The sequence below is a fragment of the Orbicella franksi genome, chromosome 4 (assembly GCF_964199315.1).
Source record: "Orbicella franksi chromosome 4, jaOrbFran1.1, whole genome shotgun sequence".
Taxonomy (NCBI): domain Eukaryota; kingdom Metazoa; phylum Cnidaria; class Anthozoa; order Scleractinia; family Merulinidae; genus Orbicella; species Orbicella franksi.
In genome coordinates this window covers 8045982-8067300 of record NC_138148.1, presented here as the reverse complement: position 1 = coordinate 8067300, position 21319 = coordinate 8045982, and the positions used below count along the sequence as shown (strand labels likewise).

General features: G+C 38.4%; 3 protein-coding genes, 1 long non-coding RNA gene and 2 pseudogenes across 4 annotated transcripts in view; all 6 read right to left on the bottom strand.

Annotated features, from left to right (window-relative positions):
- Positions 1-997, bottom strand: part of LOC145484452 (uncharacterized) — a 5384-nt gene extending 4387 nt beyond the window's left edge. Inside the window, exons 1-2 of the mRNA XM_081463075.1 lie at positions 868-997; positions 669-703 (exon numbers count right to left, since the gene is read on the bottom strand). Coding sequence (XP_081319201.1) covers positions 669-703; positions 868-958 — 126 coding nt within the window. The 5' untranslated portion in view covers positions 959-997. The remainder of the gene's footprint in view (positions 1-668; positions 704-867) is intronic.
- LOC145484480 (uncharacterized) overlaps positions 1-21319 on the bottom strand; it is a 193144-nt gene that overhangs the window by 40914 nt on the left and 130911 nt on the right. The window lies entirely within an intron of this gene.
- On the bottom strand, positions 6774-7921 carry LOC145485275 (adenosine receptor A3-like). Its single transcript, XM_081463966.1, has one exon. It carries the CDS (start codon positions 7918-7920, stop codon positions 7015-7017), a length of 906 nt encoding a protein of 301 aa, XP_081320092.1. The 5' UTR covers position 7921; the 3' UTR covers positions 6774-7014.
- LOC145485274 (adenosine receptor A3-like) lies at positions 9229-10136 on the bottom strand (annotated as a pseudogene).
- On the bottom strand, positions 14563-16608 carry LOC145485273 (uncharacterized). Its single transcript, XM_081463965.1, has one exon. It carries the CDS (start codon positions 16542-16544, stop codon positions 15567-15569), a length of 978 nt encoding a protein of 325 aa, XP_081320091.1. The 5' UTR covers positions 16545-16608; the 3' UTR covers positions 14563-15566.
- Positions 19921-21079, bottom strand: LOC145485412 (uncharacterized; annotated as a pseudogene).

The following is a 21319-nucleotide window of genomic DNA, read 5'->3' as shown; positions in this document are numbered from 1 at the left end:
ATGTGACAACATTTTTATGTGACAACACTTAATTGGTCGTAGAGACGAGAAAAATTGGCCAATTTTTATGTGAAAATATGTTTCCTGAAAAGCTGGCGTGTTAGATTCTATGTGACAAATAAAAGTTGTCATATACTACGAATAAAGTATAAAATGTGGCAAATGTATTCGCAAGCGCCACATTTTCGGGGGCGACTAAGCAACGTCACCTTGTTTCTGCGTGACTCTACTGTCCGGAGTCATTACTGCCGTACTAAACTTCGAACTGTAACCAAATGTTTTGTTGTGCCATCTACACGATTTAATATATTTGTCATGCAAAAATTGTCAAAAAAATTGATCGTGTGGACCAATGACGGCTGTCATAGCTAGCAACCGAAACGTCGAAAAAAAAGGTTTCCGTAAAATTGGTCAGAAGCAATCTAGCATGGTGTAAGACTCTCCTGCGACTGAATTTATAAATCATATGAAACTTCAAAGCGATAATGTGAGATACGCCAAAAAGCCATGAAAATCAGTAACTGGTCAGGTCGACGATAAATCCCCCACAATATCGGGGTGGGTAAAACAATCAAGTTTGCAAAGAATTTGAATTAATCTAAGAAAGCACTTCCTATCCTTAGACTTAGAATGAATCAATTGGCAAAAGTCGAGAGGTTAAAACTCACCAGGTACTGTCGTCCTGAAATCTGCTTCGGAAAATCTGAGAAAAGCATAAAACCCGCACAAAGTTAAAAGAGAACTATAAGAAAAAAACAAGCCCCACTCAATATAGACACAACTTGGATGAAGACCGATGATTTTCTTTTTGAACAACAACAAAAAAAAGAGCTAGTATTGATTTTAGCTAGGTAATTCTTTTCTTACTTTTGCATGTTAGACTGGATCGTTTAGCTGGATTTGGCTTTGCATTGGTGCAGCCAAATACCAGGACAACTACAACGAAAATGGCCTTCATCTTCAAACGACGCGGTTCTGTTCAACTGTGCAGTGAAATCTCTCTGAATGCTTTATATTCGTTCATTCATTAAACAGCTGCTCCAAGTTCGACAATTCATGATGCACTTTAAGTGGCTTAAATAAAAAGAAAATTAACACGAAGTTCCCGATCAAACAGATTAAATAACACTCCTTTTGATGAAGTAGTAATTAAAAAATTCTATGAACTGAAGACTCGGGGAATCCATGACTCGTCGTGATTCTGCACATTTATACCAGCTAACCCTGTCAATTTATTTTGGCGAGGGTGAAGGAGTGTGGGACCTTAACTGAACAACTTTCAGTCAGTAGTTCAGGGCGACTGAAATTAGTACTGCACTAGTTCAGCTACTGCGCGCACGTTAACGAAATACGGTTCCCTGGTGATATATTTCAATTGACATACAACGTTCGTGAAATGTTATCTATTAATGGTCCCCCAATCATTTTAAAATGCACTTAATGGAAAGATCAGAATTCCTCACAATCTTCGCTTGAGAGCTCAATTGAAAGATTTATTATTTAAATCAACAACTCGCGACGCGTGGAAGTTAATTGCTCTAAGGCATCATTTGATGCGTTTATAATTGTGCGAGTTTTGTTTAAGTAGCTTTGACTTACAGCACACTTTTGTCAATAAAGTACAGGTGAGCCCTGGTATCTTGAAATCTTAAGGAAAATGAGTGTCTAGAAGGCGGGGACGGCTCCAGATAGCTGATCGTAAATGACTAAATGTATATAACCAGGAAAAAGTGATTTGAGCTCGAGAAAGCGATAAGTTCGAAATATCCAAGTGTAACATGGCGTGGTACAACTGTGAGCAAAAATGGGCGTCTGCAAACATGAAAAAGAAAATGCAAATGGGCTACTTGGTGTCAAGTTTTCCTAATGTTTTACAATTAAAAAAGGTTACATTATTTAATGTGTTTGCTTTTCACTCATTTTCTTTGGGATGAATTGTTTCACGTCCGTCGTCCGTCCCGTGGGTTATAGACTATGGCTTGGGTGCCAAAAGTGGCTCTTTTAGGCAAGCTTTGTCTATTAAATGCATCATTATTTAATTCGGTCAAAAACTAAAGCTGGGTTTGCGAAATGATGGGTCAATCCTAAGGAGACAGATTTTGCTATAAAATACTTTCTTGTGTTGAACAGAGTCGAGAGCCCTATTCAGCACAAATATCTAAAAGCTTATAAGCAATCCTTAATCGAAAGACAACGAAAACATCACCAAGTTAAAGGTTTAATCAGCCCTACAGCACAAGGAACTGCGCTGCGTTATAAATCTTGGTTGTGTTTCTCCACTTTCGGTTTAGCAAAAACAAAAATTGATATATCAATTAACATTATAAGTTGCTGTAATGATGGAAACTTTCCCAAACAGAGTGTGTGCTTCTACACATGGGAACCCACTCTGTAATTCAATATTCCTCGCTAAAAGTAGTACTCTTCTCTTTTAAGTAATTTTGAAACGCCAAAACGCTGAGTATGAAAGTCAAGGTATAGAATAAATGCTCTCCACTTTCACGAGTGGACTGAACTTTGCAAAAGCCGATGGACTTAACTGAAATCAAAAAATATGATAGAAAAAACAATTGACGGGTTGCTGGCATTTAGTTTACGTCTTTTGATCTCACTGAAATGGTACGAGGAGAGCGAGAATATTTTCAAACACTTTTGTCTACTTTTATCAATAATTAGTTTTTCTTTAGCTGAGTAAAAGAAAGAGGAATTAAGAGTACAGAGTAGTTAAAATCACACTTACGCGAAGTTTCCTAAACAACTGTGTACAAAAGCAGCTTAACTTAAAGAAAATATCTGTTGAAAATGTTAAAGTAATGAAGTTTGTATGTGCTCCTCATTTCATCATGATTGACTCGTTACTTGCCTGGGCAAAAAGTCTAGTCGTTACGACGGAAAATTACGAACAGAGGTTCAGCTCTGTTAAGCTCGCAGCAGGGATGGCGCAGTGGTTAGATTGCTCGTCCCCACCAATGCGGCCCGGGTTTAAATCCTGGACTTTGCGATATCATGAGTGGGTTGAGTGTGTTTTTGGTTATCGCCTTGCTCAGAGGGCTTTTCTCCGGGTTCTCCAGTTTTCCTCCCTCCAAATAAACCAACACTTCTAAATTTTAATTTGACCTGAAAACAGAGGACAAAGATCCTCTCGGTGGGATGTGCCACTGCAAATTCCTATTCATTATAACATATTTTTAGTTCATGCATGAGAACTGGAAGTCCGTCATTCAGCCTACACCTATAACCTTCTGGAATGTTCTGATGCTCGTGTAATATTCTAATTGAGAAACCTTGCAAAATCGCTAAAGTTAATTGTTTCTACAACAACAACAATCATCCGTTATTTAAACACGATTTGATTTAAAGCAATAGGTTTGCTTTGTGGGTCGTGGATCTAGCTAAAAGTTTAAGAAAAACAGCAATATATAGGTACAGAGGTTTCTGGAATCTCGAGTTGTACTTGAAATGAAATGATGTTAGTGCTGCTTAATGATAATAATAATAATAATAATAATAATAATAATAATAATTTTACTGTAAACCGAGTTGTTAAATAAACTAGTTTGTTGCTGTCAACGACAGTCCTAAGTCCTAAGTCTTGAACCAACCCTGCTCTGCATGGACACAACGCAGCTTTATTTCTACGGTATTTCTCCCGGCTACAACGGAGATAATGTCGGCAGCGTGTTGCAATGACCCCGCAAGACTCCGATGGATCTTCGATTGGCAAGGTGCGTATCTGGAGTGCTCCAAATCGACTTACCCAACGAGAAGAACCTGTTTGAAGGAATACTCAACGAGATGTGTTCTTGATGCTCTTTAGATCATTTACGGTACGAACAAAGCCCGAACAGTTGTGTTTATGAAGGATCTGAAGCGCAAGAATTAGGCACTCGCTCGCCCAAAATACGCCTACATATTTTTTCATGGAGTTTGGTTTCCATCAATGAACTTGAAAAAAACCTTCAGAGCGTTAGCAATTTCGAAATTTGCAAACAAGCAATTCGGTTTTTCTCGTATAGATAAAGTCTGCATACAAACTAATTGGCCTATCAGGCCGGCACTTATCTCCGGTTTTCTCATTTTTGGACCGAATTTGCGAGCTCATTAAGGTTTCAGTTGGAAAAGAACCCGGAAACGAGGTTTAAATATCCAGGGGAAAAATATCAAGCGACCGCAGGTCTTATATAGTACTAATAAACAAGACAATGACAATTGTAATAATGGGCAACGAGATACCGAGGCAGAGTCAATGTTTTAGCGATCACATGCAAGCTTTCGTCCCTGTCACAGGGTCTTTCTCAAGTGAATATGATGGGAATCTATTTGTCACGTGTGAAATCTTCCCCGTATAGGCCCGGAAGTTCAAATCCACGGTCTCTACTAAGCGACGGGGATTGGCACAGAATTTCCGAAGCCTCCCGAATTTTCCTTCTGAAGTTGTCTTCTTCTGTAGCTATGACAGCCGCCTTCTTCTCTTCCAACTTGTAGCCTGTGTCCGTAAGGTGTTCTCCAACGGCGGAAAGTATCAATCTAGTAGTGTCAGAATGTTCCCTTAACCGGACGTTCAAGGGTAGGGAAATGTCTCCAATGTATATCTTTTTACAATCAGCATACTCTAATCTCTAGATAACGCCACACTCCTTTCCATCGGTTGAAGGATCTTTAGGATGTGCAAGCTGTGATCTGAGGGTGCTGAAAGGTACATGGTAGGGTAGAGATTTCTCCGATACACCTTGCACATTGGTGGAGAGCCGGGGACACTCGCGGCAAGTTGCTGCTGACCTGTACTTACTGGTCTCTAGCTCTCCCTATGTTTCTCCGGAATTTTGCACATCCACGCCTTGTAGTTGCATTTTGTCACGAAAGGCGCTTTTATAATTAAGATGATCAATCTCATACGTCCTGTCCCCCTCTTCGGAGATAATAGTGTTCGCACAGTGCAGAAGTGTTCTAACTATCGACCTTTTGTGATCCAGATGATGGTTGGAGTCAAAATTTAGATATTGATCTGTGTGAGTAAGTTGGCGGTATATGTTTGGTGGATCCCTTATCCTTGATATGAACATATGTGTCTAAGAAAGCGAACTTGCCATCGGATGCCGGCTCCATTGTGAACTTGATGTAAGGGTCCCTGGATTTCAGATGCTCGGTAAAGCCCTTTACTTCATCATACTCATACAATTTGGAAAACGTGTCATCCACGTAACGAAACCAACACTTTGGCAAATTAGGGTAAGGAGACATGGCCTCTTGCTCAAAGTGCTCCACATATCGGTTGGCGATGATACGTGGCATAGCAACCCATTGCGCACCCATGAATCTGCTTGTAAGAGGTATCCCTGTATAATACTCTCACCGGGCTGGATTGACATTCTTAATTCTTCTTCGTGTCCAAACTCTCTGTTTTCCCTTGGGCTCTCATGAAAAGATTACATGGAGGACAGGATCTAAGTCCAGCTAAAAGTGATAAAGCGCTCTAACAAAATGTTGTTGTAGCTATTTTATGTATGACATCTTGAGAGTGTGGTAAACAAATGATATGTGTATTCCGGACACAAATTACTGCAATACAGTGTTCAATTCTCAGAGAAACTGAGGAGAACTAGGGTGATTCAAAACTTTGGCCAGGGGATTGGATCTGATATGGTTTGGGAGGCACGATGGCCTAGCAAATGCAAATAGTTAGTCAGCTGCCTTTCAGATCAAATGGTCCGTGTCTTAAACCCCGGATGGGGATCATCATTTCCTTTCTGCGACAAGATTTCTCTCTACCTAATGCAAAGAGGTAAACAGACACCGGCTAAAGAACTAAAGAACAAAAAAAATAAATCTTAGATAATATTCCCTGTAATTTTTTTTAAAATAGTTTTAACTATTTACTATAGGTAGTCTACACCGTACTCCTGTTCTGCTGTGTAAATATTGACAATTAATATAATCAAAGCGCTTCAAGCTACAGGAACCATGGACAAACGACATCCCGATGAGCCACTAGGTTGGAAGTTAGACTAGAGAATCAATCGGTATTTAACGCGAGTTGAAAAGGATCTGGAACGAGCGTCTTCACTACGAGTGCGACTGGGGAAACTCATTATTTCTTGTCGTATTGCTCGCTGTACGCGTTTGTAAGGTTCAAACTCGTTATCGGTACCCACTATATCGCCCATTACTATTATCATTTGGTCAAAAACAGACTCAATCGAAGTGTATCTCAAAAAGGATTATTTGGAGTGCTAACGCCTCTAAAAACGAAACAAGATTATTGTGAATCTGACTCAGGACTGGACTATCGACAGAATTAAAAATTCCTGGAAGGAGACGCCATGTTGGTCCCTATTCAAATGGATACCGACATGGCGGTCGTAAAGTGACAAAAACATCTCGGCGAGTTTTACTATTGAAACGAAACATCACTCTTGAGCTTCGACACGTTGAAATTAATGCTTCCTCTAGTGCAAGAACTGATCAGTTAGCAAAAACCTAAGCGACGACTCATCTTTAGAGCAACGCGACCGCCTTGTGGGAGCATTTAATTTAATGTCACGCAACGCTAAAGCTTGATTCAAACGTGCTGTCGTTACAAAACGATGAACCTTGTCTAGCTAAAACGTTGTAGAACGTCGGCTTCTTAGAGGAACTTATATCTGATGGAACCAAAACCTCGGAATGATAGGTAATTTTAAGCTTTGGAATAGGTTGACGTCAAATGGAACCGGCGATAGAAAAAAAAATCCCTCTCCCCACTGGGAGCTAAGTATTTTTTTTTTTTTTTTTTTTTACTGTTTTGAAAAAAATGAGCCCAAAATGAAACAGTGCACCATATCCTTATCTTAAAGTCAAACAATATTCAAATCATTATCTTAAACATTTGGCATTACAAATGTAGACTTTAATTAAACTGTTAAACTCAGGTTGGAATTGAAGATAAGTTTAAGTATCACAGTTAGTAACAAACAATTAAATCTTCTGTGTTATTTTTCTTTGCAACTTATTTTGATCTGTGCGACTGATTATTTTTTAAAAAAATTGACAGTTAAGCTGTCTTATTGTTTGTTGTGCTGCTTGTTTCACTGCTCTGATCTTCCAACAATACAGGATCGGGTTCAGGGACGAGTTTAAGTAGATCAGGGTCTCTGTAACTAGCCAGGCCATATCATTCCATATTCCGTTGACATATAGCACAAGGGCAATACCCCAAGGAGCATAGCAGGCAACTAATACTACCTGCACCCACAAAATACTAGAAACTGACTTTTTGTATCTTGCTATGTTCAGTGGAATCTCTCCTTCGTTCGCTTGTCCCTGAGGAACTTGGACTTGTTGATGTCGTAATTTAAAGAAAATCCTTGTGTAGCAAAAAATCGAAACTATCAGCGAAAGGGGAAGGAGAGTAGAGGCGGCTTTGAAGGCGATATCGCTTCTAGAATTGCGGATTGAGCCAAGAGAAACACTAATAAACCAAAAACAAATTATAACCAAGCGAACTCGCCTTAATGTTACGACCGGTCTGTATCGCAGTCCCAACAACAGGGCGAGAAGTCTGTCCACACTTATTGCGGTCGACGTCAAGATAGAGACTCCACAAAAAATCCAGCTTAAGGCATAATGAACTCGTCTCATTGTGAATAACTCATTTACGTTCATTTTTATCAAGGGAGACATAATGAAGATTGCATATAGTGGTTGCACAACAATGCCAACGCTGAGATCAGTGACCGCCAGACATAGAAAGAAATGCTTCGTCGGAGGATAAATGGAAGAGACTTTATGCAGAGAAACGAGGATCAGAGCATTTCCAAGACATGCAGCGATCGACAGAAAAATGTTGTAGGCTGAAAACAATGCAAGTGTACTCCGTGGTGGTGCGCCGAGTGCTTGGTTCAGTTTGCTTGTGAAGTTTCCATCTCCAGAAATATTCGCCATTGTTCTTGGTTGTTCAGAAAATTGAAGATACCAGGAAGAGCGCTGTTAGTTGATAAAAACCTCGGTCAGCTTGCAACTTATCAGCGAACTGAGAATTTTATATCTCGCTGATACCACATCCAGTCGAACGTTGTAACTGTCTCAGCAACTGTGTGTTTATATACTGTTAAACTTTTAAGGGAGTCGTTTTCTAATTGGATGGCGAAGTCATCAATTTCCGCTGAAAAGTCATCGACATGATAGATATGTCGTTGCTTCGATTTATCTGTCAACATTGCCTCGCGTTAATTTCCACCATGACTGACAAAAAAAAGATGGCTACTTGGAAAAATTTGGCTGAAAATAATACTCTGCAATGAAGAAACTCCAGCTACACCTTAGACCACAAAAGTTCAAATTTGATTCACTCTTGAACTCGAAGCCGGAAAGGAATATTTTCTTTAATATAAATGTTTTCTCCATGTAACTATACCCAGGGGAAGGGGCAAAAGACCTAAGAAAGTTTTATTCAACGAGGCTTTGCCCTAATGTGCATCGCCGGATACATTACGTTCAGGTTGCATTATGAAAATTTGCCCTGCATTTTTGTTTTTTATGTTTTCTGTTGTAGTGTTGTATCTGCTGGACAGAGAACACAATTGGGCACAGGTGCCCTTAAAACTGTTTTATTAAAATTGAACGCTCTGACATTAATTTTTTATTGTGTCAATTTAAAGCAATTAGAAAACTCGCCCACGTTCTGTATAAGTGATAGTCAACGGAGCGGCACCTAGATGATCATTTGCTGAAACTGAGGGCGGCCGCGTGGGCTGTAAAAAAAAGAAAAAAAAATGAAGATCTAGCCATCCAGTTTCTTGTACGCTGCTCACTTATGATTTTTTTCTCAGTCTACCACATTTACGTTACCGGTAGATTTTAAGTTAAAATGTAAGTAACTAGTGTAGAGATGTCTTACCTTTCTGCGTACATTTCGAAAACTCGCTCTGCAATTTTTCTATTTTCTGATAGAGTTTTGCATCCGAGTTGTTATGCCAAAAACGGCATGTTTCCGATATTAATCCTTTATTGTATCGACAAAATAGACAATAGACAATTAGACAAGTCGCCCCCTTTCTTTGTGAGCGATAGTCAACTGAGCGGCACCTCGAGCCCAATCCACACTAAGCCGGAGAAATTTCAAAACGGCGTATTTACGCTGAAAACGCATCAAATGTTGAATTAGCTTTGTGAATTCTCTTTCTTTCGTTATTTCAGGACCGTAACATTGCTTTTTCGTAAAACTTATGTCGATCTACTAAATGTACATAGTTAATTATTTAAAGTACAGTTAAGCTGTCTGATTATGTTTTTCACTGCTGCTCTCACTGCTCTGATCTTCCAACAATACAGGATCGGGTTTAAAGGCGAGTTTATTAAAGTTAGAGTTTCTGTAACTAGCGAAGACACATCATTTACTTTCCCATTTAGATATAGCTCAGCATCAATACCCCAAGGAGCATAGCAGGCAACTAATGCCCACTGCACACACAAAATACTAGAGACTGATTTTTTGTATCTTGCAATGTTCAGTGGAATCTCTTCTTCGTTCGCTTGTCCTTGATTGGCACGGTTTTATACCTGGGCTTGTTGATGTCGTAGTTTGTAGAAGATCTTTGAGTAACAGAAGATCGAAATTATCAGGCAAAACAGAACGAGAACAGAGGCTGCTTTGAGGGTGATATCGATGGACATGATAACCCCGAATCCAAGAGTAACACCAATAAACCACAAACAAATTATGACAACACGAACGCGCCTTAATGTTACGACATGTCTGTATCTCAGTCCTAACAGCACGGCGAGAAGTCTGTCCACACTAATTGCCGTCGTGGTCAAACCCGAAACTCCAGACAAAATCAAACTTAAAGCAAGATAGAAAGAAACAGGGTAAACAACGTTCTCGCTCACGTCTGTTATACGAGAAAGGATGATGGCTGTAAAGAGTGGTTGTACAATGAGTCCAACACAAAGATCAGTGACCGCCAGACATCGAAAGAAAAATTTCGTCGGAGGATGACTTTGTGAAGAGCAATGAGAATCAGAACATTGCCCAGAAATACGATGAAAGAGAGAAAAATGTTCAGAGCTGAGATAAATTCAAGTATGCCCACTGGCGATGGGCTGAGTGCTTCGTTCAGTTTGATTGTGAAATTGCCATCTCCAGTTATGTTTGCCATTGGTCTTGGGTGGTCGGAATATTGGAGTCACTGTAAAGAGCGCTGTTAAGCGACAAAAAAAACACCTCGGTCAGCTTGCAGCTTAAAATCAGCCTGAGAATTTCCTATGTTGCTGATAACTCATCCATCTGTCCCTTATAACTGTTAAGGGTCTTTTGTTTATTATTTTAGACTTTCAATTTGCCCATGTGTCAAATTTCTTAACATTATGAAGCTATTAGTTATACTGAAAAGTGATAGATATGTCAGTTCCTTGGGATTATTAGTCAATACTGTCTTACCTGCAGACTGAAAGTTTATTAAAAAGAATTGCGAGCAGTTAGATTATAAAAGAACTGAAATTAAAACGCTAGAAAAGATCGATAGTACTGAAACAGACACTGTGTGGTAAAGACATAAAGGCTAAGGTGAAGGACGAGCACATTTTTAATTCTTGCCGGCGTTTTTAGGAACAAAGTGTATTTAATAACTGTTGCACTAGCAGCAGCTAAATATGAATTGTTTTTTCGCCGATAATTTAGACTTATTTTTCAAATTACCCTATAACATGTTGTGTATAAGGAGTAAGCGATAAAACAAGACAACCCTAAAAAAAAGTAATAGACAATAAAACAGTTTTTGAGGCAGTGACTAGTCGCATGAACTTGCATATTGCTCTACAAATGTTTAATGAATAAATTGCCGCCAGCCTAAATAAGGCATTTAATTTCCTCGTCTGAAGAACCTGCACAGGAAGTAAAAATTTGATATAAGTTTAATTCTCAGGACATTTTACTCTGAATAGTTTGGAAAATGCAAATATCGATTATACCCCAAGCAATAAACCTCAGATTTCCTAAAATGTAACAAATCTTTATTTTCTCTTATTGGTAGTAAATGACTTTTTTTTTTAATTCATTGCGAAATATAAGACAGTTTGCCTTTCGACTATGCTTTAATTAAACAATAGAGCACTTTTTCCGTGTTTACAGTCATGCAAACCCGGAACGCAGTCAAGGGTTTGCATAACTTTCGAAAAATCTCCCAGCCTTCCGCTTTATTACGCCTTCCCGAAACTCCCGCACGCTATCATCACCTACTAAATCGCTCGTTAGTATTGTCATTTCGGAGAAGGGAGGCGAATTTTATTTTATTTTATTTTATTTTTAATTTTTTTTTTTTAGTTATTAATTTTTTAAAACTGAGGAGCCGAATAACAGACTGCTTTGAGGTCGATCTAAACTAAGGTTATTTTGGAGTACAAACACCTCAGAGAGAAAAAAAAGAAAGCAAACGTTTTGCGAAAAAGAATATGGGGGCTCAGATTTGCCAAAATTTTAACAATAATTTAAGAATAAACCCAATGCTGAGATTTTGAAAAGAATATAATTTTGTGTGTTGAAAATTTGTAAAGACAATAAAATTATATGTTTTTAGCTAAACCCTGTAAAATTATTCCTTTCTATAAACGGCAAAACTAGCCAAGAAGAAAAAACAGCATTAGCCCTATGTTCGATGCTGAAAACAGACATGTATACAGGACATTACACGGCCGCGCGGAGATATGAAATTTATCTTGGAGTGTTCAATAGGAAATAGTTTTCAACGCGAGAAGATAAATTTCGTATCTTCAAGCGACTATGTAATTTTCTTTTTATTATATGAAATATTCACAATGCATAACGTTTGTGGTGATTTTCCGAAGATTTCCGAAGATTTTCCAAAACTTGTCCGAAGGCTAGACGAACGTTTCCGAACATTTTCGGAAGATAACCGAAGATAACTGAAGATTGCCGAGGACGACCGAAGAAGATCTGAATATGTTTCGATCATACACCAAAAAATTTAAGTGTAGTTAAAGGGACAAAAAATGTTATCAAAACTAATATTTTCTCATGTGAGGATATCATATTGCTTTTATCAATTTGTTACCTCTCGCTATACCAGCAACTTTTATATAATAACTTATTATATAAACACCAGTGAAATACCAGGATTTTTTCTTTTACTAAAAAATCATACCTTCATCGTGCGCAGTGAAGATACTATTTTTATCTTTCATACTGTGAAGATATCATTCCTTTCTAATAACATTTTTCTTTTGTCCCTTTAACTACACTTAAATTTGTTGATGTATGATCGAAACATCTTCGGATCTTCTTCGGTCGTCCCCGGCAATCTCCGTTAATCTTCGGAAAATGTTCGAAAATGTTCGGAAGCGTCCTTATGGCCTTTTGGACAATTTTGGAAAATCTTCGGAAATCTTGGGAAGGTGGACGGAAATCTTCGGAAAATCGTCAAAAACGTCGTCATTAGTATGTTTATATAATAAACAGAATATTACATGCCCACTTGTGGCTACGAACTTTATCTTCTCGTGTTCAACTCAATATCTCACTCGCTCGTGAGATTTCGAGTTGAACACTCGAAGATAAAATTCGTAGCCACGCGCGGGCATGTAATATCCTCTATTTATCCTACTATCTTACACTATATAATCTAAGAATATTCACAAGAATAAAAATAAAAAAACAAACTGCGGTCACAAACATAACAAAACAACGCATGTTGTAAAAACCTTGATTTGAGAACTTAACGTTTCGTATGCCTCTACATACATCATCAGAAGTATAAAACCGTTAACTGTATTACAATAAATTTAGACGAAAAAACTAGTACCTAATAAGGAAAAACCGGTACCTAAAAAGGAAATAAATGACAATGGATAGAAATGAAAATAAACAGACTTGAAATCTGCTGAAAAAAAAAGTATAAATGGCTAGTAGAGAAGAAGTTTCTCACTGCTAACATTTTCATTAAGTGCTGGTTGCAAATCGCGAATCAATAATGTTTCTGTAAGTTTACAAGAATATTTTAAAAACGGCAGAAAAAAAAAATCAGTTCAGCCTCGGCCGGAAAACCATACAGTTGGACCCCTTTAATTAGGACTAGGTTAGGGCCTGTTCGCACTACGCGAAATTTTGTTTGATTTGCCAAAAAAATCTGTCAACACGCAGCCATTTCTAGTGCGAACGATTTTTTGAACCCACCAAAATTTTTGCAAGCGCAAAGAAACTTCAAAGATTCATTCGACTAGCTTTGGAGGCTGTTAAAATTTTGTCAGGCGAGAAAATCCTTTGTTCCTTGACATCCATCCGTCATTGGGTCAATTTCGCAACATATGGATTACGAAGCGAACGTGACCGTATGAATTCCCTGCATTTTGACTGAGCTAGATGGATCCGCACAGAAGCAAGATCGATCCGTGGTACTTCAATTATTATGGCTCGCAATGCTACCAAGATCAAGACCAGGGTAATCAAAGTTATTACGATTCCCAAATCGATACGCAAGAGCAGTACTTCTTACAGTTTCCATCGCAGCAAACTCGAGCGGATTCACAATGCATCCACATCCGCTGAACACAGCATCCACATCCGTAACATCCACTGAAGATCGGACGACTGCTGCAGCTACTGGAAGCACAGAGAACACGAAAAAGGGAACAAAGAGAAAAAACGCCAGGTATGAAACCTTCCCCTTTAAGACATGTCACGACATCTTGATGGTAAATTGATCAAATTACTGACATCCGTCACTAACAAAATTTGGCATCTTCATGTGCGAACAGGATTACGAAAACAAAAAAATTGGTGATTACAAAGTGTAACAGGGCCTTATTTCGAATTCCCCGTTATTTCGAACTCTAAACTATTTCCCTTGAATTCACCCATTTCGTCATTTACTATCAGCTATGTCGAACTCCTGCTATTTCGAACTATTCTTCGCTGTCCTTGAGAGTTCGAAATAGCGAGTTCCAACTGTATTTCGACAGAAGGTTAGCCCTACGATGACTAGGATGGACTAGCTTCCTATGAGAGGGGAGTAGGAATATTCCTAGTCGATTCATGCTACAGAAACCGGGATAAGCGCCGGCCTGATGGGCCACTTGGCTCGTATGCAGACTTTCCATTTTACCTCTACCTCGCCAAAAATACGCCTGCACTGCAGCCTATCTTTCTTATAGAACCTCGTTCAGTTTCTATCAATGAACTTAAACTAACCTTAACAGCGTTCGCAATTTTAAAAATCGTTCACATTGCAAACAGGCAATTCAGTTTATCTCGTACATATAAGCTACAATGTAACTTATTCACCCACCGACCCGGAAGAGCTGCGATGAGCTGTAACGAGCCCCAGTATGAAGATCTAATTAGCCTTTGGATAGTTGGTTTTTGCCGCGGGAGAAAAGGCAGGGGAAGCTGGAGAAAAACAAAACCCTCGAAGCTAGGGTAAGCACCAACAAATTGCTCAAGCTACTTACTGGAGACGCCAGCTGCGTCTCCTATTATTTCACCTCCCTATTCTTGTATTATCTCTCTTGTGGTTTATGTTTATGGTTTTGCACAAATTTTATGCTCGTGTACGCAGAACAAAATACAGGCAGAAAAAAAAAATGGCGTTGCATTTTAATGAGTTTGAATATTAATCGATTAATTTGTACTCAATGCAATGAATTAGTACGTACCATTTCGTAACATTTATGTTGTTTGATTAATAATGAAAGCATAAAGATAAAAAATACAAGACCAAAGCTTCTTTTTACAATCCAGTTCCACTATATAAAGAGAATAACGTAACCGAATGTCGTGCAAAATGTTTACGATTGTCCGATGATATTGGCACTGTTGCAAAACAGATAAGTAGATTACCCATAGTTCTCCATTTAAGAAAGTTTTTCTCGGAGCATTAATTTACAGCAAAGTCTGTGTGTTTAGAACAAGAAGACGTTGATTAACAAGCATCTCATGAGACAGTTTATTGCATATCAGTTGCTGTGACTCGTGACGACCCGGACTGAAAATATAAAGCGAAAATAGACACTAAAACGTGCTTACAACGTGCAGATGGTTTTTATGCATGGGAAAACGAAGCGCAACAAAAACGCACTTGACAAGTGACTACTAGAATAAGAACACACCTTAAATTTGCATTCAAAAGTTTGAAAGGAGAGTTTAATAACCATGTACTTAGCTTGGATCATTTTACTACGCTGAAAGAGCCACAAATATTATTTTACAAAAAATGGTTTCACTGAAGTTGTTACGGTAAACGTACGAGAGCTCTGAAATAAAATTTCACCTGATTAGATTCGAAAGTCAAACTGATGAAGTCCACAGAAAACTGTTACTTGGCATATAAAGAAATGAACCGATTAATGACAATAAATTATTAACAACATTTATTTTGAGGCTAAAAACTGTCGTCAAGTCACAGCTAAGAAAGTTATTAACTCGTAATCGCTGCAGGATGTTAATTAAAATATTCATATTATTTTAAACTAGTTGTTTTTTACGCCATTTGTTCCTTTTAAAAAATATTATGACCCAAACTCTATCTTAAAATTGCTTCCAGGTTGAAGCCCGATTTATATGTATATACAACTAACGATTATTTTCGACGAAAAATTCTGGAAATTGCGGTTACAATTTCGTGACGGATTTCTTGAATTCGCCAACAGTATAGAAATGGATTGATTGACGCGTTGGCAAACAAAATTGTCATTGAAAAACTCAAGGCCGCAATTTTTGTTGAATTTCTGCCCGTGAATTGTATAACAAAAAACATAGACAAATAGGGAGCATAACAGAGAATTAACAAAAGGTAAATATAAAACATGGTAGTCACAGATCTTCGATACAGCTGTAAATGCGGCGTGTGTACGTCAACTGTAATATTAACTTTAGGGTCATTGTCCTGAATCTGCAGTCGAGATGCAATCACAGTCTGTAGCTTGTAAAGGCGAATCTGAAGCGTTATGTAGGCCGATGCGCAGATAATTAGGCATACGCACACCATTGTGATATTAAAGACTTGGTAAATCCTGATGTTCTCGAACCATGTGACAACCCATACGCTTGTAGATGACCATAACAGGAGTAACACAATGGTAGCGCGCCTCAGGGAAATCGTCGCATTGTAACTCTGCTGCAAATACAACGCTAAGAGTCTATCCAATGCAATGGCAGTTACAGTTAAAAAGGAAACGGCTGAAAACACATTGGCAGACAAGTGGAATCCAACTCCAGCGATACAGAACAGGCCAAAGTTGTCGTTTATTTCGGCGGCTTTGTACATGACGTAAAGTGGCTGTACGAGCGCCCCAACGGCGAGATCGGACAGTGCTAGGCTGAATAGAAGAGCTTTCGAAGGAGGACGAAGCGAGGATGAGCATTTAGTTAACGCCCAGAGGATGGATGTATTTCCAGCGACAGCCGTCACGGATAAAATGGCATTCAGCGCACAATTGATGATGAAAGTAATTCTCATTGAACCTTGAGAATAAACAAGAAATCGAGTGAGGTAGAAGCAGGAAAGATTTATATGATAGCTCCATTCAGTGGAATTTCCTAAGCTTGCGTTAATCATCTTGAAGTTAGTTCGTGTTTTGTTAATCCGACGTTTGACTTCCAAGATCACTCCTAAACGACTTGACCGGTTCGGCTAAAACGGTTTTAACGGAGTCGATTGACTCGTGCAGATAAACAATATCTAAGGCAGGTGTGATTCTTTGGGCGTTATGACATGTTCATCTTTCACATGGAAATTGACACCGGATCTCGTGGGAATTCTCCAATCATGAAATAATGGGTGCACTGTTTGAAACAATTGGCGGTTCCACAAGATGCAAAGGGAGAGTCAAATTGTTTGGTCATTAAGCTACGGGGCTAACAAGCCAGGGATGTCACTACAATAAACCTAATTTAAATGGGGAAATAAAGAAATCCGGTTACGAGGAACACCACCGTCTTGTAAGAAGACTAAAGCACAATATATTCATTTGCCTCGGGGTATGAAAATAATTAGCGTAATAGCGTGCGACAAAACATTTTTAACACGAATGTCAAATCTAGCTGATAAAGTCTCGTTTACCCGTGGTTATGCAAAGTTTTTGCCTTGAAGACAAAGCGGGATATTTATCTCTAAAATAATTGCCCTTACAGTTTCAGAAGTATTTTCGTGAGGGTGAAAAAACAAATTACTTTTTTACATCGGGAAGACAGCGAATAAATGGCCATAGCAGTGTCACAATTCACTTCAATCAAACACGAATCTATGACGTCACTCATTTTGTGGCAAACCGTCAGCGATAGCACTTACGCTTTGAAATCGAGCCACGAGAAAGAAATGAAAAGATATGGCGGGAGATATGGCTCCTGTGGCTAGCAAAATTGTGACTTTGGAATTTGATATTTGTAATTAATTCTATTTGGGATTTGTGTAAATTTGAGCGGATTGCAATGAAAAATATTATTTTGGACGTTGGTGGGCTCGTAGGAGCAATATCGGGATATCTCACACCTGAAATACGTGCGACACCGCGTTCAGCTGAGCTTTCTTCGTATACAGTCATGTCTTGTATAAAATAAAGAGAAAGTGTTAGCATTAAATGCACGTGAGAAACATTTTATTTGATCCATCATTAATTTTAGCAAGTATTCCCAAGTTCTTAGAGTCAAATAAATCTTAGCAATCGAATCACTTTGAGTAAAACTTTGCTGAAACGACAGCGTGGGTTTCTTAAATAAAGACATAATATCACAATGGGTCACACATTGTATAATTTGTTTTAGATGACAAAGAAATCATTATTTGCTATAGGTTTTGATTTTCAATGAGGCTATTTTTTTCAACGTTTATTTTCTTGAATGACATCAATGACAAGCTATGCTGTCAAAATGCGCAATTCTCAGAGGATCTAAGAAATTCGCTTTACTGCATCTGCGAAAGTCGGGGTATGTTTTCTGTGATGATTTTTGCTCCTTTTCGAAAATTTCATAGAAGTTAATAATAAAAATTCCCACTCATTTGTCGTGAGTCTCACCTGATACATGCCGTGTTCTTACAATTCTTAAGTGCATCACGTACATACTACATGCTAATAAAAACCACAGCACTGCGCGTGGTTGTAGATATAGAGGATATTACACCGTGGCGAGAAGATATGAATTTTATGTTCAAGTGTCAAGAACAACATCTGACGAGTGAGTGCGGCGAACGAGTGAGATATTGTTCTAGCCATGAGATCTAAAACATAAAATTCATATCTTCGAGGTAACGTGTAATGTTCTCTTTATTATATAGACATACTGATGACGACGTTTTTGACCATTTTCCGAAGATTTCCGACCACTTTCTGAAGATTTCCGAAGATTCTCCAAAACTTGTCCGAAGGTCCGCACCAACGTTCCCGAACATTTTCCGAAAATTTTTGAAGATTGCCAAAGACTTTCGAGGAAGACCCGAAGATATTTCAATGATACAGCAACGAATTTAAGTACAATTTAAGAAACAAACTTGATGTCAGTGACATCATCGATATCTTCACAAGTGAGGATATGGAAAATACGCCACCCAAATCCCGGATGTGGTTTCGCATGAATTTTACGAGTGGTGTGTTTTCCAGTAAAACACTCGCGATCGTGTCTATATAATAAAACGTGATTTGTCTCGCCACTCAGTCCTATCGCATGTTTGTCGAACATGGACTAGCTACAGGACTACATTCGCCCTAAGTTATATTTTTGTCTATAAGAGCATTATTTTTCAGGCCCAGGCCCAGGTTTTAGGCTGGAATATTCTTGTGAGTATTGTTAGATCAGATAAACGAACACAAGTGGACTATGCCCGAAACAGCGTCAAATTATCCGTACTATCTTCCCATTGATGCGTTGAAGTAATTTTGGACCCAGGCTACAGGCGTTAAGCCTAATATAACGCATATAATAATATACATGAAAAAATTACTCGATTCTGATTGGCTGAGAGCAGTGCAGTTCAAGTGTAACACAAGTGCAAAAAGTGTAACACCGGTGCAAAAAGTGTAACACCAATGCAAACTACACATCGTAAGTCTGGATTATGATTGGCTGAAAGACAATAGGAAATTTTCGAAGCCAGTGATATTACGTAAAATGATGAGGAAAATTTTGTGCGGAAACTTTGAAAAAAGTTTTCTCGAATGAGAAAAAATGGCTTCAAGAAAGGTCTTTCGCCACTCCCTCCAAACGACTTTTTGCATGTTTATGTTTATTTATTAATAAGTAATCATACGGTTTTTCTCGTTCAATTTTTAATTAATTTGCGCTTGTGAGTTTTTCAAACACTCAGTCGTGTAAATTAATTCCAAATTGAACTCGAAACCGCATGATTACCTATACTAACGTTTTTCGGAAGTGTCATTAGCATCAATCAAACGGCTAGTGCGGAGTTTGTTGTTTTATTGAGCAGTTTTATCTATTTATTTTATTGACAACAACAATAATAATAATAATGATATTAATAATAATAATAATAATAATAATGACTTTATTATCGTGTCAATTATATTTAGCAGTGGAGAATCCCCACTGCTAATAGGGGACACCTAACTAGAACTATCTAAAAATAATATACAGAAAAGTCCTGCCACTACATCCATCTAGGATGTAGCCTAGATCTAGCCTCCGTACCTGGGTCTTAAACTGCTAGAGATTTATCACCGATCGGTCTTTAATTGTTACTTATTTATCAAGTTTAATACATGTATAATAATTTTGGAGTAATTACTGTTTACAGAAAAGAAAGGAAGAAGTTTATACGGTTTAGTTAAAACCATAATTGTATTGTGTTTACAAATTTTAGACGCAGAATTATATTCTTTTCAAAATCCCAGCTTTGGGTTTCTTAAAATATCGCAAACTTCAGCGTCAATATTCTTGAGGGGTTGAGAATAGGCGAATAGGAAAAAACAGAGACAGGCCTGCACGGACTCCCAATGTGGTTTTTGTGGTTGCGTCGCATTATCAAAAACCTTCAGATTATAGTTTTGCTCTTACAAGCATGTCTTTTACTGAGAGATTTACCTCTTTTGTAACATATGATCGGAGGCTTTTTAAAAATTGTTTTCAGCAGAGGCTGATTTTCTATGAAACTCCAGTTTTCCATCACGATTTTGTTAAGTTTCTTTACTGCAGGGTGGTATGTGGTGACAAAAGGCAATAGTCTCTCTGCCGTTTTTTGTTTTTGTGGTTTAAGAGCCCATTGTCTTGAGTCAAAGATGACCTCTGACAGGGACCTTTCTATATATTTCCTCGGATACCCGCGTGCTTCCAGGCGTCGTTTGAAGTTTGCAAGGCACTCTTCAAATGTTGTTTTTGAAGAGTTTGTTCTAAGCAGTCTTATTGCTTCGCCTTTGATAAAGCCTCTTTTTGCCCCCGGGGGGTAAAACGAGGTAAAATGGGTATATTGAAAGGTTTCGGTCGGCTTGTAGTGAGTTTTAATGTCCAGAATGGATTTTTCTATGAATCTCTCTCCTTTGAACACCACTGTATCAAGGAAAGTCATTTCGTTCTCTGATATTTCGGCCGTGAATTTTATTGTTGGGTCGAATGTGTTAGCTTGTTCAATGAAACGATCCACTTCATTTCTTTTACAGTCCCAAAAGGAGAAAACGTCATCAATGTAACGTTTCCATTCTCTTAGCTTGGTATTGTTTTGTTGGATTAAACTTGTTTCGATCTCCGCCATGAATATATTTGCAAAAGACACTGCTGTCTTTGTGCCCATTGCGACACCAAGGGTTTGGAGATAATTTTTTCCATTGAACTCAAATGAGTTCTCTGTTAGGATTACACCGATTATTTTCCTTAAGTAGCGTGTGATGATTGGAGGATCATAGTTGTGGAACGTCTCATATGCTTTGCATACTATTTCTGTTCCCTCCTCTTGTGGTATATTTGTGTATAAGCTAGAAACGTCCATTGTTACTAAAATTGTGTCTTGGCCTATCTTTGTTTTTTCTATAAAGTTGATGAAATCAGTTGTATCCTTTATGTAGGATTGTTGTTTTTGAGCAATAGGCTGTAACAATGTATCCACAAAAGAGGATATTCTTTCAGTTCGGCCGTCACAATCTGAGATGATCGGTCTTCCAACCAGAATAGGTTTGTGGATTTTTGTAAGCGTGTAGAAGACAGGAATTCTAGGCGGGCTGGTGGTTTGAGAAAGCCATTTTTTGTCATGTCATCGATGTGTTTGCCCCGATGCAGTTTATCAATGATCTGGTTGACTTTTGTTCGCGTGGTGTTCACCATCGGTGCTCCGAGAGGTTTATAGTGCTCTCTGTTCTCGAGTTGCACTTCAGCCTCTTGTATTTTGTTTGA

Bases quoted from the DNA above. Each gene is read 5' to 3' on its own strand.
- LOC145485275 (XM_081463966.1), bottom strand. From the start codon at position 7,920: ATGGCGAATATTTCTGGAGATGGAAACTTCACAAGCAAACTGAACCAA.
- LOC145485273 (XM_081463965.1), bottom strand. From the start codon at position 16,544: ATGATTAACGCAAGCTTAGGAAATTCCACTGAATGGAGCTATCATATA.